General features: G+C 36.0%; 2 protein-coding genes across 6 annotated transcripts; both read right to left on the reverse strand.

Moving 5' to 3' along the window:
• Positions 1 to 636: 636 nt before the first annotated feature.
• Positions 637 to 11835, reverse strand: LOC133864017 (elongator complex protein 4). 5 transcript variants are annotated; one of them, XM_062300219.1, is made up of 10 exons: positions 11660 to 11834; positions 11280 to 11392; positions 11045 to 11194; positions 10691 to 10917; positions 10517 to 10592; positions 9866 to 10022; positions 9015 to 9093; positions 8182 to 8341; positions 8004 to 8095; positions 6599 to 7399 (listed from the first exon to the last, which is right to left on the reverse strand). In XM_062300219.1, the coding sequence occupies exons 3-10, from the start codon at positions 11175 to 11177 to the stop codon at positions 7232 to 7234; spliced, it is 1092 nt and encodes a 363-aa protein (XP_062156203.1). In that variant the 5' UTR covers positions 11178 to 11194; positions 11280 to 11392; positions 11660 to 11834; the 3' UTR covers positions 6599 to 7231. The 5 variants fall into 5 exon arrangements, with proteins under 5 accessions (XP_062156195.1, XP_062156186.1, XP_062156203.1 ...); XM_062300211.1 differs by lacking the exons at positions 11280 to 11392; positions 11660 to 11834 and adding an exon at positions 637 to 1037 and having other exon boundaries at positions 7199 to 7399; positions 11045 to 11269; XM_062300202.1 differs by lacking the exons at positions 11280 to 11392; positions 11660 to 11834 and adding an exon at positions 5435 to 5645 and having other exon boundaries at positions 7199 to 7399; positions 11045 to 11269.
• LOC133864048 (probable ribose-5-phosphate isomerase 3, chloroplastic) lies at positions 2160 to 3355 on the reverse strand. The gene has a single exon (XM_062300247.1). The coding sequence runs from the start codon at positions 3198 to 3200 to the stop codon at positions 2349 to 2351; it is 852 nt and encodes a 283-aa protein (XP_062156231.1). The 5' UTR covers positions 3201 to 3355; the 3' UTR covers positions 2160 to 2348.
• Positions 11836 to 19310: the final 7475 nt, after the last annotated feature.

A 19310-nucleotide genomic window follows, 5' to 3' on the forward strand; every position in this document is an offset into this window, starting at 1 on the left:
AATGGTCCTTCAATAATTTTATGAACATAAAAATAAAGGTATGAAAGGTTGGTTAGGAGTTGGTTGGTAGAATAAAATGATAAAAAGTAGGAAAGAGAAAAAAATAATAAAATAAGAAAATAGAGTCAAGAATAGATAATCGGATGGAATGTGCCTTTTAAAATTCATTAGCTAAACTAGATAAAGTGAGTTTTGATTAGTTATTATAGATTGAAAAATACACGATCCAATGTGAGTGCTCTTACTTACCTCCAAAGTCATTGGTAGGTATAACGTTGTAGTTAAATACATATATTTAAGGTTTTGGGCACATTTGTCAAAGCCTGGAATCTTTTCTATCCACTTGATGCTAGACAGATAATAAACAAGAGTCTACTTAATAAATACCAATTTCTAAGACATGCAGAATCTCGAGTAAGGCGGCTACATATTACTCTTCTGTCTCTTTTTTGTCCCTCCAAAATTAATATGACTCTTAAAATTACCATTGAATTTATAATATACAACTATTAGATTTTGATTCAATAATAATTTTAAAAGCCACATCAATTTTAAGGGGAGACAAGGGTGATATGTAGCATTACTCCATAATCTCATTGTCTCCCAAATAATTATACACAAAATATCATCCAACCATAACCCAGAGCAAAATGCTGAAATATATATATAAACATAAAAAAATAAAAAACAAAGCTAGTCAAGTACAGCACAAATATAGTTACAAGATAAAAGAGAAAATGATAGATCACTCATTATATAGCAGACAAAGTGTCACAAAAACATCTGGGTCAGAAGGAAATTCTATTTGAACATATGGGACTGATGATGCACATTCATTGCTTCAATAAAACTACAGCTTGTCATCAACCCTTTTGCTCTCTAACTTTCAGCTCAATAGAATCATAACTTAAAGGACCAACTTCAAAGAGAGAATTCTGATTATTGAGGCTAAAAAAGCAAGTATATTAGTGATGAATGACAAGAAATGTTGCACTCATATACAGTCTATGACCTGAGGCAATGAAGCACAGATGTGTCTGCAGCAAAAATGAATACATTGACATATTGATGAAAATAACAGAAGCTCTACTACAGTCATTCAACAATCAACATAAGCGAGCTTCATCTGAATATCAGTGATCATAAAACATTCTTGGGAGGAAATAGAAAATGGATATTATGAGAAAAGCACGTGAAGTGAGTAAAACAGGCTAGTGAAGGATGAGGAGGTGGTACTGCAAGTCTATCTCTATATTAATAATAGCATACTTGATTCATACAAAGGTATTACAGAGAATGGCTTAAGTTTAGTACACAGACTCAAAAGCTCCAAAAATATGGCAGCAAAGATACCCTAGCTGTTCTTATTTGCTTCTTACTCCTATGCTTGCCAATTGCCATTACTAGCATAACAATAAATTTCTTTGGAACAAAGCTAAACCATCTGAGAGAGGTTCCCAAAATTACTACCAATCAAAAGTGCCTGCAGATTTCTAAATGTACCCGTTTCTAATTTGTCTATCAAAATATTTTCATTCATACATGTTAAAAACCTCATTTTCCATGAGCCTCATTGCTCATAAATTTTTACTACACTTCTTCACTAGTTACCGTTGTCTGTGGCCCTTAATACCTTCCGTTTCCAAGTGCAAAATGTACAAATAATTAGTCAGAAAGTTGAAAGAATATCTAATTTCCTCGGAAACATTGCCATTTTCAAGGACACCAATGAAAAGTACAGTTATTCACAACCCCGGGAGAGTAAGAGGTTCCTGTGCCATTTTCACATGATTGTCAAAGAACTTGCAACTGCCACGTTACTGGTTCAAGGACATACAGATGAGTATTCTGTGTGTATAACATTCAACTTTTCTTTTAACCAAAAGAAAAAAAAAAAAAAACCAACTCTTTTTGCTACATTCACGCCTAGGTCCACATGTGTAGTATGGGGCGACACGCAAACTGAAGTTGATAAAGATGTAAAATCATTTCTTCAGAGCCGCTAATTACTATAAGAAACAACTAAGAAAATAAATATACAAATCATATTATATAAATCACTGGGATCACCAATAATTCTTTTACCAAAAAAAAGAAAAAGAAAATAAATTTAAAGAGAAAAGACATCTCAACATTGAACGTTAAAAACCCTGAAGGCATGACAAAAATTTAAATTAGCATGTAAACTTACCTTCTCGATTATTTCACTTTATCCCATTTCCATTACTTAACATTATTTCTATTCTGCTGACCCAATTCAACATGCCCTTTTAATTCCAACAAGCACAAATAAGGCCAAAATCATCAAAAAAAAAAAAAAATTGATCAACAACAATCACACAAAAATATCACTTATTCGTCACCTCCACACCATTCTTCCCGGCAATAATGACCGCGGTGGCCATATTCAAGAACAACCCATGTTCCACAACCCCTTCGAAAGCCGAAATCTCCTTCCCAGCAGCCAAGGCGTCCTTTATTGGCGTCTTGAAATACAAGTCCACTATGTAATTGGAATTATCAGTTACATAGGGCTTCCCATTCTCACCCAACCTCAGCTTTGCCTCAACCCCTTCTTCCTTGAACAATTCCTGCAGCCTTATCAGGTTGTACTTCCAGCAAAACTGCACCACCTCGACCGGCATTGCCAACCCACTTCCTCCGAGTCCCTTCACCAGCTTCGTGTCGTCCGCCACGACCACGAACTTGTCCGAGGCGGCTTCCACCATTTTTTCTCGCAAGAGCGCTCCGCCGCGGCCTTTGACGAGGTTGAGATCCGGGTCGACCTCGTCCGCGCCGTCGATGGCGAGGTCTAGGCGCGGGTGGTCGTCGAGGACCGAGAGAGGGATACCCAGTTGGCGGGCTTGCTCCTCGGTGCGTTTCGAGGTGGGAATTCCGACGATGTTTGATAGCTGACCGGTCTGGAGGAGGTGGCCGAGCTTGGCGACGACGAAGGCGGCGGTGGATCCGGTGCCGAGGCCGAGGACCATGCCGGGCTTGACGTAGTCCACGGCCTTGTCGGCGGCGAGCTTCTTGAGGTCGTCTTGCGTGAGGATTGGAGCGGAGAGGGCTTTGATGGAGATGGGTTTGCGGGACTGGGTGCGTAGGTGAAGGGGTCTTGGGTTGCGTGGGATAAGAGGGCTGGAGGTTTGGTGGTGCAGGGAGGAGAACGACTGGGAGAGGGATAAGGAGGAGGCCATTTCTGGGTAGAGATGAGAAACAAGAGAAATGTGTGTTTGGTTTTGTTTTGCTTCTGTTCTTGATCTTCTATCTCCTTTTGGTTGGTTGGATGGTTTTTGGTGTGGGTTTGTGTGTGTTTGTCCCTTGTCGGATTGGTCTTTATGCGAAGAGACTATGAAAGTTGAAAGAGACTTTTTGTTGGGTAGGTGGTGGCTGTGACCAGTGAGTAGGGGTGGGCAAATTATCCGCCTACCGCCTACCGACCGCATACCGAACCGCAACCGAACCGACATTAACCGCCTACCGACTCTACCGACAAAATTCGGTTCGGTAGTCGGTAGAGATTTTTTAACCGAAAGTCGGTTCGGTTCGGTAGGCGGTTCGGTTGCACTGTTAACCGACTTACCGAACCGAACCGAACCGAAAATTAACCGACCGTTTTAACCGAACCGTTGAAACGAAACGACGTCGTTTGTTGATAACAAACGACGTCGTTTCATTACATCTTTTTTTTATTATTATTAAAAAATCAAAACAGCGTCGTTTTATCACACTTGAAACGTCGTTTTATTTTTTTTTATTGTTATTGGTATCCTACAGGCTACAATCAATTGAAATTAACATCAAATTTGCTATTGTGATAGAGATCTAATTATCTCATTTAAAAAATTAAATATTTAAATGTATGAAAATTCGATTAAAGATTGTAAATATGTAAAAAAGAGAATAATCAAATATTATTCTTTATAATTGATTTATTTGATTTGAATGGGCCAATGACTTGTGGTGGTGTTGGGCCTGTTGGCAAAATGCAAATGTTGAAAAATAAGACCAATTGTTTTTGAAAGTATTTAATTTTACCAATTTAAAAAATTAGGCCCAAATTATGAAGGCCCAAGTCGCCCTGGCCCGCCCAATCTGGCAATCCATTTGAAGAGTGTTACTGTTAACCGAATTAACCGACCGCTTTAACCGAACCGCCTTTCGACCGCCTACCGACCGACTTAACCGCCTATGCCGACTTAACCGAATTTTTCGAAATTTTTTTTAGTCGGTTAGATGTCGGTGAATTAACCGACTTAACCGACCCGGTCGGTTAACCGAACCGACTTAACCGACTTAACCGCCTACCGAACCGCTGCCCACCCCTACCAGTGAGGGGGGTGGGGGGGGATTATTTGGTGGAGGATGGCTTTCAGTTATCTTGATTTCCCTTTTTTTATTTAAGTGAGGGTTTAATAAAGCGGGCGTGAATATTTTATTAGGGGAAATGGTCTGATGAATTTAGGGCCTTTTTTTTTTTTTTTTTTTTTTTTTTACTATTGGGTTTGATCTGATTCGCCATCATCAAAACAAATATTGGGTTTGATCTGAATCGCATCGTCAAAACAAATAATCCCAAATACACGTTCCAAAACGAAAAAATAGAGCGAAAGCTGTCGATTTCTGGTGTCAGCCTTGGATTTACGCACGAAAACAACCAAAAAAAACTCTGAGAATAGGTTGGAAATCGATGAGACTCGGCCATTTTCATATTACCGAATAAGAGTAGTAGCAGTTTTTTTTTTTTTAACTTTTTATCAATTTAAAAAATAAAATTACTTTTTGCTTCTTTAATTAAATGCACTCCACATTCTACAATAGCTTTCCTTTATTTTTAAGTGAAGTGGCATAATTCCAATAACAAGTCAATGATATTTTAATACAGATAAATCAATGCAGAGAAATCTTGCAATATATATATAATCATTAATTATAAATTTCCTCTATACGGTCTACTTAGACCCTTAACCCATTTCCGCTCAGGTTGACGTTATCTTGTGGAACCTTTAGTACAATACATGTGCCTTGGTATTTTCTAGTTTAGGGGAAAAAAAAAACAAGAAAATATGATTCAATGAGTTTTTTAAGAGTTTTTTTTTTTTTTTTTTTAAAAGAGTTTTCCTTACATCTAAGGAATGAAATAAAATTTAGAAAAACTGCTGCAAATACCTAAGAGAGATACAAGTTTGCCAGGGGCGGGTGGCTTTTTATAGAGAGAAGGGTTTGCCTTTGGAATGGAGCGTAAGCGTGCGCGAGAAAGAGAGATAAGAAAGGGCTTGAGAGAGGCGTGCCCAAAAAATACACAACTTGTACGTTTGGGTGTGCGATTGGGAGATATTGCAAATCATTTGAAAATTAGAGAAAGATAAGATAAATGTAATTTCCTGAAAAAAAAAAATTAAAAAAAAAAAAAAAAAAAAAAATCAGCATCTCAACCAATACTGTTTCTTAGTTTGTCTTCCTTGTGAAGCAATTTATTGATTTTTGTAAAATTGACGTTCAAGTTCCAAACCACAATCTACAAGATTTGGTACTTCACCTTCACGTTTATGCACTTCGATTGCAGCAAACTGAGATGAAAATCGAAGAGTTGGGTCCTAATCATATATGCCCCATTTATCGTGGAAAGGCCAACACAAGATCTGCAAACAGAAATTATTCAAATATGCCTATATGTGCACAACCTGCGCTGCATAAGCATGTCTTTGTGCAGATTGGACAAACGTAGGCAGGAAGAATATGATTGAAAGAGTTTTCATGTTTGATTTTAATTGCAATAGATGCTTTAATGGCATAGATATATTTATCATATGTCAACAAGTATACTGTTATATATATATATATATATATATATATAAAACAAAACAAAATCTTAACAAACGTCTTTGGAAGGGGAGCAGAGAACATAGGACGCTTGAAGAGGGAATCACTCATTGATACCATAATTGGCTAAATTACTTGGGAGTTGTTTAAATTATGCTTCCCTACAGATTTGGGCGGGGTTTGAGGGCAAAAATGTTGTGATTTGAATTACACATTGGACATGAATCACTTAAACGAGATAAATGTCTTGGTTTCTTGGACTTGGAGATTTCATGTGGAAAGAGAGCCTATTAAACTGAGTGCCTTTATTGAATTAGTTGCTGTGGTTAAGGGCATTTCCCTTGGGAAAAGCCTTTTGGGGTTTATAGGGAAGGGAGAGTATGAAACGGGTTCAGGATCATGGGCCCTCAAAATGTTGTGATGCTCATAACGATAATATACATATCATCTGTCCTCTTTCCAAAAACCAATTTCCAATCAAAATAGTGGAACTTACAAATTTTACTTGAAAACAAAATTAAAGAAAGAAAGAAAAATGGACTTCATACTTTGCTGTGACAGCACTCCTGTCAGTGTTGCTAAGGAAATGGAGATGAGTTATGCATTATATGGCATGCGTATTAGATGGAATTTTTCCTAGACAACGGAAACCTTGGAATATTTTAGGATAATGTGTTGAATCAACACTGGTTTGAGATGTACTTCTTGTGCTCTGTTTTTTATTGACTTTAGTATCTTGTTAAAGAATTTGTGACAGTAAATAAGATAGTCATTAAGTTCCCAAACAAAGTGAGATTAACCAATGTCTCAACAAAAACTAGCTTCCCCCCCTCCCTCAACCCCCACAGACGGGGCAGATCTTAAGGGGGAGGAGGGGTGGCTCCGCCACCTCACCCCCACAGTGGGGGGAGGGCCACTTCCCCTGATTCACATTTACATATCTGGGGCAGCATCAATTTACTTCAATGGCACTACATGACTCTCAGTTTCCTAATTCAAAAGTGGTATGAAGCAGTCTACGCTTTGGCAGCGAAGATATGTAAAACACTTAAACACATAAGAGGAATGCTAGGCTTACAAAATATTTTACCTAAAAAACTCTTACAAAGTGATGTGGCACAACATGATTGAGAAGGAGATGCATCCAAATTTTGAGAACTTCAATCATGTTGTGCCACAACACACTTTGTAAGAGTTTTTTTTGTAAAATATTTTGTAAGCCTAGCATTTCTCAACACATAATGCCCAATTCAGATGATAGTATTGCTAAGGTCAGTTGAAGATCAGGGACTTTGGCAGCAAAGACCAGCAATTTTTTTTCTGGCAATGGTTGAGCATTCTCAAAGAAACGTAAACAAGCTGAATTGCTTACCGGTGATAGGGAGCAGTGATATTAAGTTTGGAACTAGAAATCAAGGGTCCCAGACTTTGAAGTTCCAGAACAAGTGGCAGATGTGCCATACGAACTCCCACTTGAACCGTCGATAGGGGCTTGATTTAGACATTCTAAAACTAAAAACCTCCGCTTTCGCAACTTTACTGAGAATGTTGTCGCCTCAAGAATCACAGGAACCTGACAACAGGTTTACACCAACAAGGTAAAGTAAAAAACAAGCTACAAAAAATAACAACCAGAACGGGAAAATGACCATATTTTCTCAGGAAAAGAATTTTCCCAGTTGTTTTAGGAACAATTAAGAAAGAAACAATTAGTGCATAACAACAAAGAATGTTCAAGAACGTAAGCAACAATGATGGCTAAATATGACATATTCAGTTGAGAGATAGGATGAAACATACAAAAACAAAGCCAGTGGTAAGTTGAATTAGAGTATACAACAAACAAGGCAATACAATGGGGCTAACTTCTTTTCTTTTCTTTTAATAAAAAGGTCTACAGGGCTAAATATTGATTGAGAAAATCACACACTATAAGACAAGCTCAATGAACAAGTGCATAGAAAAGCAAGTCTTTGTGCCTTTATGCATGAGTGAGAACCATACAAAAAGTACAGCCAACTGCCACCCAATAGAGCAGTAGGCAGATGCATTGGGTGTATTTGCACGTTCAAACTTGCATACATGTGCATGCATTCATGTGAACTGCATGCATAAGTATACTGCAATCTGTCCTAACTGTTATACAAAAATTGGGAAGAAGCATGGCTTAGTGTTACCTGGGTATTAATACGTGCTACTTTTTGTACATTCAGAAGACCAACCATGTCCTGGTAACCAGTGAGGAGTTTTGCCAATTCCTTGTCCTCGTCTGAAACAAGCACCTTCTTGAAAATTATCTTTCACATCTAACTAAAAATTACTGTGTAAAACCATTTGCGAAAGCTGGCAGTAAACCTGGGATTGCTCTGACAGACAGCAAGGTATCCGCCATGTGCTGCCATCTTCTAGAGAAGGATGGTGAAAGGATAGAAGGTGGAAATGTCAAAAAAACAACTGCATTTGAAGATCGGATCATGCTTCTCAGAGATCTAATAAAGGAAAGCATATCCCATTCCTGCAATGGTGACACGTTAGCAGAAGAAATATACTAACACTGGTTGGTAGCATTAAAATGCCAAATCAAAATATGTTGAATAAAACAGACTCAAAAAAGGGCGGGGTAATTACCTTTTTTCCCCCATGAATTACCAACTCGACCAAAATAGAGCGTTCAACTACCAAAGACAACCATTTTCCCCCCTTCCGTCAGTCAGAGGGGTTAAAACAAACGGTCAACGGGTCATGTGACCGTCATGTGCTGTTTTACACGGGGGCATGTTGGAAGATGGTAGTAGTTCATGGGGGAAAAGAGGAAGAAAATGAGGGTAAAACGGCATGTGACAGTCACGTGACCCGTTGACCGTTTGTTTTAACCCCTCTAACTGACGGAAGGGGGGAAAAGGTTGTCTTTGGTAGTTGAATGCTCTATTTTGGTCGAGTTGGTAGTTTGTGGGGGCTTTGCGCAAAAGTTGATAGTTCATGGGGAAAAAATGTAATTACCCCAAAAAGGGCCATGATTGACAAATCAAAATGCATTTATCAGGTTCAGCTATGAAGTAAAGAAGATTTCTCTCGGTATAAGTAAATCGTGTCAATAGCAGAAATGTGAAGCAAATGAAATAGGACGCAGTTTTAAAACAGAGATTTACTGTAAATAGGAGCTTAAAACAAAATGTAACTAGACTGACCATGTTGGAATATTCGCATTGTGGGGAACAAAATGACTGGATGGCAATACGACCAGCAGGGGAAACGTTGCCATCATTTCTGTGAATGCCACGCAAAGAAGGTAAGAATCATATCTCAGAATTGAAAATTTCAAAAGACAACACAGATACAAGAAGCACTAGAAACACCATCAAGTGATGGATTATTTTTATGACAAGCCATGTTTTCTTGTACAAGAAACAGAATTTGAGACCACTAAGAAGAAATAGATAGGGAAGCATTAATGTATACTTTAAATAGCTCAAAGATAGATATATGCATCAAGTGACTAACAAAATGAAACAAGAGAAACATAAGCCAAATTTGGCAGAAAGCTCAAATGAGTTTTCATGTCAAAGGATCTATAAACATAGTTGACAGAGCAACTGTTCATATACGATCTCATGTATAATTTCAAGAATGTCGCACAGCATGCTGTAGACAAGGTTTATAACTCTTAAACAAGATCTGTCTCAGAATCTACAAAGGCATCTATGTCAATGAAGTCAAAGACCAAAATCATTTCAGTTTCTGCATCCTGCAGCCATTGCCACGTCCACGTTGTATGAAGTAGAAGAACAATCTTTCACATAGAAGTCCTGTTTTCCTATATGGATCTTTTATTGCTAATTTCAAATCCTAAACATATCTCCCCATCCCAACCACATCCCCCAACCCCCCAGGGGCCGACCTTGCCTATGAGGAAACAAAATTCCCAGTTAACATGACACACAGAAGCTATCTTGAAAGCCAAAATGGTTTTAAAAATTTTAACAAACCAAATTTGACAACACCAAAGTAGATATGCGATAATCAAAGAATATGACAATACCTTGGAAATTGAGTCAAAAATGTTGCACAGCGGTTGCGGAGAGCAGCAAGATCTTGAGTTTCTTGAATGCTGACACAATCTATATGGTGACTATTTAGAAAGTGCCTTTCTAGGGGCTTCCGCAAGTCAAAGTCATTGCAGTACTCATGCTTACCATCTGCATTACTATAACATAATGAGTTCTTTGCATGATTGCACACTAACCAACTTGCAAATTTGTACCATGTCTTAAGTGACAACATGAACTATTCGTCATATAAAAATAAAATAGACCAAAAATAAATGTAAATTGCATAATTAATGGACTGTTTCACTTTCTTCTTCTTCTTTTTTATTTTTTTCTGAGCAATGGACTGTTTCACTTGTGTGGTCCTTTCAGCCACCCTCAAAGAATGCGTAATAACTCATTGAAAGAGACTATTGCACTGAAGATGAATGGGGTCACTAGGAAAAAGAATAGTTTTTTCATTGGTACATTACAATATTTATGATTTTGTGACTATATATGACAAACAAAGATTGTGAGAACTAAAACTTCTGCTGGGGAGAAAGAATTATTTTCTAGATCAGGACAGTTAACATATAAGCAGCATTGGCATAACTTGAAGCATAAATAAAAAAGAAAGAGAGAGTAGTTCTAGACAAGCTTACCTTTATTGCTATCAAAACTCTGCTGATGTTCACCAAAATATTTCTTATATTGCCAAGCGATCCTCAAACCCTTCTCCTGCAATTTGCACAAACACACTATTTGAATTTTTTATGTTCACCCAAATCAGAAATCAGATAAATAAACAATGGAAAGAAACAGAAGAAGTGGGGCACCTGTTCAGGATCACGAACGCGAGATTTATCATCTTTGGCTGACCCTGGACTAGGCAAAGTGCCCAGAAATCCTTTCGGGTCTTTGGATGGACTAGCATACAGAAGGGGTTGGTTGTGAACAAGTCCTTGAGACATAAAATTCCTCAACAAAAGCATGTGATGAGGCGCTTCTGCATCTTCCATCACCATGACTAGGCTTCCCAAAGGAAAACCACCGCCTAAAATCTCTACAAATCAAAGACGATTAATCAAAAACTTCCACGAATGTAATTGCTAAAACAATAATGATTTCACTGCTTTTACACAATTCAGTCCGTAACTAAGTCCAAGAAAGTAGTAAATGTAGAGAATTACTATCAAGGTCTGGTATCCCAGAAGACATAAAGATCGTGCCATTGGGACCATACTTGAGCCCCGGGTTAGTAGATGAGGGTACGGCTGTGAGGTTGCGAGAGAAGCTGCTTGTCCGAGACTTGGTCGTAGCCATAACTATGCTAACACGCTCTACAACATTTTGAATATGCATAATCAAATAGACCAATGCTCATAAGAAAAACAAACTGATAGCTATGGTGTTATACCGCATTACCTTTATTGTGTGTCCTTATAACATATAATTAATTCAAAGAACCACCTAAAAAAAAAAAAATTCTTTCTTTCTTTCCCTTTGAATGGTCCCAATCACAATTCGCAGCAATATCCCTGTTTAAATACAATGATTTCAATTTTAACTGTTTGCAGATTTGATTCCACGGAAAAACTACGAGTAATACTATAACAGCCATATACGCATTTCATCAAACAAATGGTGTGCAGTATTATCACTTTAACTATGGACATAATTTAGGAGAAACTAGCTGCCAAGTGAGAACAAGTAAGACCTAGTACACAATACCATCTGGTCGGCTACTGAGAAGAAGAAGAAGAAGAAGAAGAAAAAACAATTGTATAAGGGTGAAGTTGACGGACCCGGAGGTGCGGTCGTCGTTGAATGCGTCGAAAAGGGTACAGTTGGATAAATCGAAGCGACGAAGACATTGATTGTGCTGGTGGAAGCGGCGTAGAGGAGATTGTCGGGGACCGCGACGCAGCCCTTTTTTTACAAAGTGACCTGGCCTTGGCCGTGGGTCAGCACGGCTGGGCCGGGCTGGCCTTCTGTTTTTATTTTACTTTAAATAATAATAATAATGTTTAATTAAGGGTAATTTTTTCTTTCCATTAATTTTAAATGAGTATAAAAGATATTTTTTTGACCTTTATACAGTTGGATTTAACCTTAAACTCTAACATAAAAGTAACATTGCAAAGTTTGACAATGCAACTTTTTCAAAAGGTAGAATTACACGTATTCTCTCAAATTATTATTTTATTATTAATATTTCTTTTAAATTATTTATTGTACCAATTTTTCTTTTAAACTAATAAGATAATGTCAATCTTCTCCTCGAGGCAAACAAAATGACAAAAAAAACCCTTAAATTTTTTTTAATAAAACAAAAATATCCTTATAAATTCGAGAAAATAAATAAATAAATAAATAAGTTTTAAAAATTAACAATTTAAAAATTAAAATTAAAACAAAATTAATTGTTTTGAAAAATAAAATTTAAAAAATTAAAACGAAAAATAAAATAAAATAATCACCTTGGTTTTTTTATTTTTTTCGTTTTTTATTTTTTTGTTTTTATTTTAATTTTTGCTATTTAAAAAAAACTGAAAAAAATAATAATAATAATTGTCTTGGTTTTTAATTTTTAATTTTTGTTATTTTTTTTATAATTTTATGAAATGTACTTTTGTCATTTAGGACATTAACACAATTAATATTTTAAAAGAACATTAATAATACTTTTTCCTTACAAAAATAAGATTCTAATTGCAAGATGGACGAAACATAAAGTAACCGGAGCCATTTATTTTTAATTGATATATGTTATTTACACGTCATTTTGGTTTACATCAAGCATATATTAAGACACATTTGCTGCGGAACCATGCAAGTGGACCAGTGGTGATGTACAGCAATTATTAGAATTTTAAATTTTTGGAAAAAATAGCTTTTAGCTGATTTCACAAAACCGCCCATTCCATGCTTTCTCATCCAGAGTGCATCCAGAGTGTGCGAGTTTAATATAACGGGCGTGAATATTTTAGGGAATGGTCTGATGACTCTGATGAAGTTTACCATTGGGTTTGATCTGAATCGCCATCGTCAAAACAAATAATCGCAAATACACCGTCGAAAATGAAAAAATAGATCGAAAACTAACCTGCTGTCAATTTTCTGGTGTCAGCCTTGGATTTACGCACGAATCGAAAACAACAAAAAACTGTGAGAATCGGTGAGACTCGGTGGAGTCTCGGCGATTTTTAACCAGGGAATAAGAACATATGTGTCAAGCTTTTCAAAATTTTCTCCAAATAATCTATTTTTTCTATTTTATTCATCACTTTTAAAGTAATTCATACATTAAACTCTCTAAATATTTATCTATTTTAACTATATATTGTTTTTTATTAGTTTTGAGAATAACTACTTTAACTGTCTCTAGTTAACATCAAAGTTTCTTCATCAAAACTCCATCATTCGGCCATCATCGGCCAACCAAAACACCGAACAGGTTTGAGCTTCAAACAATCCCACCACAATCGGCTACCCACAAAACCAAGAACCTCAATTTCCAGCTATTACAAACATTAACACAATACCACAAAAATCCTAAAATTACACAATCAAACGTCCATCCCATCGGCCATTAACAAATAAATCCTCAAGCCTTAAACAGAAACCCAATATACCCAGAATCATCCAACAAAACATCACAAATAGAAATCCAACCCACAACACAACAACCAATTGAAACCCACAATTTCAAACCCTAAAATCAATTGAAAACAAATAATGAAACTCATATTTTGGGAAGGAAAATTCGGGGTCAAATTCGGCTTCTTCTCGCATATTTCATCGGTGAAATTATGATTTTTAAGGTTGGGATCTTCGTAGTCAAAGATAGTCGTCGACGACGAGGCGATCGGTTGCGTTCTCGGCGTTGCTCTAGATCTTTCGGTAGACTTCGAAGGTTGTGTTCTCGACGTTCTCGGCCGGCTGTGTTGTCAGCGTTCGCGACGTCGTGTAGTCGAGGAATCCCTGGAGGAGCTCGATCTTGTCCTCATCGGTCCAAAGCCGTTGGAATAGCCTACGTGAGTTGGCCCAATACCTGGAAGCGGCAAGCTGGGTTTTGGTTCATGCAGAGGACAGTGACGGGGAAATCTTGTGGGAGGAAAGTGACAAAGAACAGTAAAGAAAGGCGTGAGAATGACAAAAAAAAATAAAATGGAATAGCGTGAGCTCGATGGGTGTTAAATATGGAGAAGGATTATAACAAGAAGTATCCTGGTGAAACGATAGAGAGCTTGATGCAAAGAAGTTTTTGAAAAGTTTCACCAAAATTTGGTGAAATGTTTGAAATGCCAAGCTCGATGCAGATGCTCAAGAGAGAGATAAGAAGGCGCCTGGCTGTTTAGAAAGAAAAATGGTTGCCTTCTGATGTCGTGCGTATGTGTCAGCCCTAATGTTTATTTTATTTTATTTTATTTTTTATATTTATTTTGTACATGAAGAAATAACTACAAACTAAAGCTAAAGTCTTTAAAGAAAATTACAACAAATAAAAGGCTAGACAACCTAATAGAAATTAATTAAAAATGAAAGTACGCAGAGGTAATGCATCAAATTAAGATGCGGGCCTATTGATGCTTGGCACGGATGCCAATAACCCGGGCCACCAGTAAAGGTGGTAAATAGTGTGTAAAGAGCCAAGAGATCCAAACACATACAAAGAAAAAAAACGAGAAGTAACAAAAAATAAAAGGCTCAAAAATACAAAAGACAGAAGACAAACACAACGCAGCTCCAATAGAAAACAGGGGATGCAAGTCACCAATGGTGGCGTGTGGTCTAAAAGACCTGTATCCAGCGGGGATCGCAAGAGGCTGCTGGGAACTGCCGACAACCGGGGCGGGGGAGGAAACGCGTGGCCATCACGCGCCGAAAAAAGGAGACAAACTCCATGGCGCGTGCATGCCACACTTCGATGCGAGGACGATAGAAGAGGAGGCGACAAACATCGATGGAATCGGAAGACGCCAACGAACCCACTGGAAAGGTGCGTGTCGTGCAAAAGTTGACGAATGAACGTAGATCTAAATCCAAATATTTTAACCAAAGTGCAAAAGTTGACGAATGAACGTAGATCTAAATCCAAATATTTTAACCCAACAACCTAGCCAAAAATTGCAAAAAACACGGTGGATGAAGAGGATAGCCGATGAGAACTGTGTTGTAGCGGAGGAAAGCAAGTAGAATACCTTAAAGAAGGTGGATAACGCTAGAGCAAGCTCAGGCATAATAAAGGCCTCCGCAGAGCTGGTAGCAGATAAAGGATATGGAATAAGAGAATGAGAAAATGGAGAGGAGGAGAAGGGAAGCGCAGAGCTTTCCTCCTATGGTGCTGGGGTAGCAAGAGTTTTCAACAAGAGTTAGAGAGAAGGCAAAATGTCTCTCTTTAAAAAGGATGTTAGTCCATTCAGTTTTTCGAAGATTATAAGTATCTTTGTCGGTCCCAATGCTTGATTTCAAGCATATAGAACTCTAAAATTTCAACAATAGTGTGTTTATCATTACGATTTTATACGCTAAAAGTATAATTTTAAATTAAATTGTATAAAATATATTATTTAGAGTATTTTTTTAAAAAAAAATTAATATGAAGAATATATATATATATATATATATATATATATTTAAATTGCAGATAAGGTGGTGCATTTTTAAAAATTCTACAATTTAAAAGGGTAAACTACAATCTTAAATATTAAACTACCTGCAATTTTATCACACGTTTATTTACTTTTTTAAAATAATTGTATTTTCAAATTGCACGTTTCAAAATTAATATTTCTAAATCACACGTTTTAAGATGACAAAACTTTTTTTTTTTTTTTTAACAAATAACATGTGCTATCATATATTATTGAATAAAATCCAAGGGTAAATTACAGATAATAGAGGTACAAGACCTCTACACCATAAACTAGATAAATCTAACTTAAAACAGCAACATAAACAAAACACAAAAACATTACATGAACAACATTGAGCTACTTTTTACATTTAAGCACAATCAACAAATAAAATATAGCAGATTTAGCACCGATGCCAACAAACAGTCCCGTAACATTTGGGCATCATAAAGGCAGACTGTGAACAGGAAAAAAAACAATAATAACAAAAGCCCCAAAACACAAGCAAAAACATAACTGGCGACGGTACGTGTAGAACACGAGCCACCACCGGGGACCATCCTTTGCCGCAACCGACTGCCACTGGAACCACCAAATAAGCACCATCCACGCACTGGAAGACAAGCTGTAACCATCACGTGTTGGTCTAAACAGTGTCTTCCTTGGCGCGTGTTGGCCACACGTTGAGCAGGGGCGGGGGTTGCTGGACCGGAAAAAGTCGGCAACCACTGTGGAGAGGCGCGTGTCTTGAAAGACCCAGCCGAAGTTTGTAGATCTGACTCCAACGAAACAAAACCAAAAGAGCACGGTCGTAAACTTTGCTAGAGACATATCAAAAAGCCGCTCCCCAACATGTTCGTCCCGTAAAATCTTCTATCAGGGAATAATAATCACCACTAGATCTAATCCAAGGAACAAAAATTCCAGAGTTCTAATGGCTGAAGGGACACCTAACCTTCACTGGGTCATTCAAGGGAGGAACAAAAAACCTCAAAAACCCTAAGGAACTTAAAGGAAACTCACCATCGAGAGGAGGGAGGCGTGGAGCCTCGCCCTGCAAAAACCAGCCCCTTTAACTCTCTAGCTCTCTAGGTTTTTGGTCTTGCTCTCTAAGAGTTGTGCAACTAGACAGCAAGGCATTCAACATCATACCAATAAAACGTAGACGCTAAACAATTGAATATGCTTTTCTTAAAAGCATTATATTTTTCTCAGATTTTGATTAAGATATTCAAAAGTCAAAACCAGCTTGAACTACATGAAACATGTATCAAACAAGAAAAATGATGCCTTAAAGGGAAGGGGTAGTTTAATAGGCCCGAGACTATGCTTCATGAAATAGATGTTATTTTTCTTTCCATTCTTAGGTGGACTTCTGGAAAAAAAAAAAAAAAAGAAAAAAAAAGAAAAAAAAAACACTGGTTAGGTGAAGTTGGAAGCGCTATACACGCGGTTTTTCCTCCACCAAATCGCTGCTCGGGTGGTAGTTGGATGCAAAGCAGCACGCTGCTCCGTGCCCACCCACCATGTTTTTGTACTCTCAGTCTCTCTCTTTAATTGAAAAAAATAGGATTAATTAGAGTTGCTAATAGGGTTTAATTTAAAAATATTTGCAATTAAATGCATGATTTAAACTAACTTTTTAATATTCTGTATATCATTTAAATTAATGCCAAAATGAATAGATTAGTAAATTAGGATAGGATAAGCATTACAAATTAATATGCTTTATTTTGTTAGCTTTGGACTAAATTATATTGTATACTTTATTTGCACTTATATACTTTAAGTCACCCCTTGGTCATGTTTGATTATTTTGTTTTGGAATGAAAACGTCATAGCAACTGTCACCTGCATCAAATTCATTTGCGTGCCCAAATGTTTTGATTATCTCAAGCACAGGTGCTAGTCACGTGTGAGTTTTCAATTCAAAATAACGGTTAAATTTGATTAAGAGGTAATTTGAAATATTTTGATATTTCATAGATATAAGTTGCAATGAGTCGTAACTTAAAAGATGTAAGTGCAAATAAGATGATAATTCAAGGGGCAAATGTAATTCACTCATCCCTTAATTTTAGTTCTAACTAGATGATATAGTATAAATACTAATAAATCTCCAATTATAAGGGAGGTCAACACCTAAAATATTTAGTTTAAATATGAGATGACTTACGTATTGAGTTATGTTTGGCAAACCACTTAATTTTTTCTCTAAAAAAAGTTAACTCTAAAATATTGCACTTTTTACATCACATTAATAACTTTTTAATGGCTTTGTTTGGTAACCCCTTTCCTCAACCTCTCACTTTTTTTTTTTTTTTTTTTTAAAAAAAAAAACGTTAACTTTAAAATATTCAATTTTTTTTTTTTAATTTTTTTTATCACATCAATAGCTTTTAAAGCAAAAAACCCACTACAAAACAAATTTCCTTTTTACTTTTCCTTAAAAAAAAATTTATAATTTCTTTTTTATTTTATATCACATCAATCACTTCTTACTACTATTAAAAAAAAAAAAATCAAAAATTTTTACCAAACACACCTACTAACTTTATTTATTTTTTTATCTCATCAATTACTTTTTAACCACATTTTTTCACATTTTTATACAAAAATTTCAAAACTTATTTATACTTTATATTATACCAATCATTTCTTATTACTATTTTAAAAAAAATTCACAACCCCAATGTTTGTCATATACACCCAACAATGTTTGAACCGGTAACATTTATTCTGATACTATGTTAAACCACAATTTATTTCTATTGGAGGGATGGAGTTGAGATTTCACTGATTTATTCGATATAATAAATAACCTCACGAAATAAGGTTGATGATTTAGCAGTTAATCTTGAAGAATAACCTTACGAAATAAGGTTCACACTCTCAATTTTATTTTTATTTTTTCATTTCTAAAAAAATAAAAAATAGTTAAATAACCTCTTTTATTTTGTCTGCCTTATCTCGTCACTCCTTGTTTGCTAGTTTGGTTTGTTTTGTAATTAATTTTAAAGAAAATTATACATACCCTTCTCAGTACTCAAGCAACCACTCTATTGTCAAGTGCTTTTAAAATTACTAATTGTGTTAATATCTCTCTCTAAATTACACAAAAATATTAATATCTTTCTAAAGTAAACAAAAAGATAAAAATAACCCTAAAAAGTTTTAATAAGACAAATACATCCTTATAATTTAGAAAAAAAAAACTAAAACTAAAAAAGCAATTTATTTTTTATTTTTGGAAAGATTGAAAAAAGTTAATAGAAAAATGAAAATCTAAGAAAGTGGCCCAAACTGAAAATTATATAAAACAAAATCTTTTAAAAAAAAAAAAATGAAAAAACTTGGTTTTTATTTTTTGAATTTTCTTTTAAATTTTTTTAAAAATAATGTAATTTCTTTTTATATATATATAATTTTAAAAAATTTTATAATTTTATAAAAGATATTTTTATTATTGTGGGGTACATTAATATTGTTTAATAGTTTATGAAAAGCCATTAACGTAATTGGCAATTTGGAGAACGGATAACCATTGAATAGTAGTTTATGAACGTTTTTCAAAAAGAAAAAAAGAAAGAAAAAGAATAGTAGTTTATGAACGGAGGTATTAAATTTCAAAAGAGGTAGGCAAGGTTGTTACGTCTCTTTCGCAAGTACATTAAGACCTTCGATTTCTCCGTTTGATCGCCAACTACCACCTCTCTGCCAATTATAACCCTATGCTTCTACATAATGGCGGAGATGTCCCTATGCGCCATGCGGCGCCGGCGATTGAGAACTGCTTTTGTCAATTTAGGGAAAATTT

The sequence above is a fragment of the Alnus glutinosa genome, chromosome 1, assembly GCF_958979055.1.
Source record: "Alnus glutinosa chromosome 1, dhAlnGlut1.1, whole genome shotgun sequence".
NCBI classification, from domain to species: domain Eukaryota; kingdom Viridiplantae; phylum Streptophyta; class Magnoliopsida; order Fagales; family Betulaceae; genus Alnus; species Alnus glutinosa.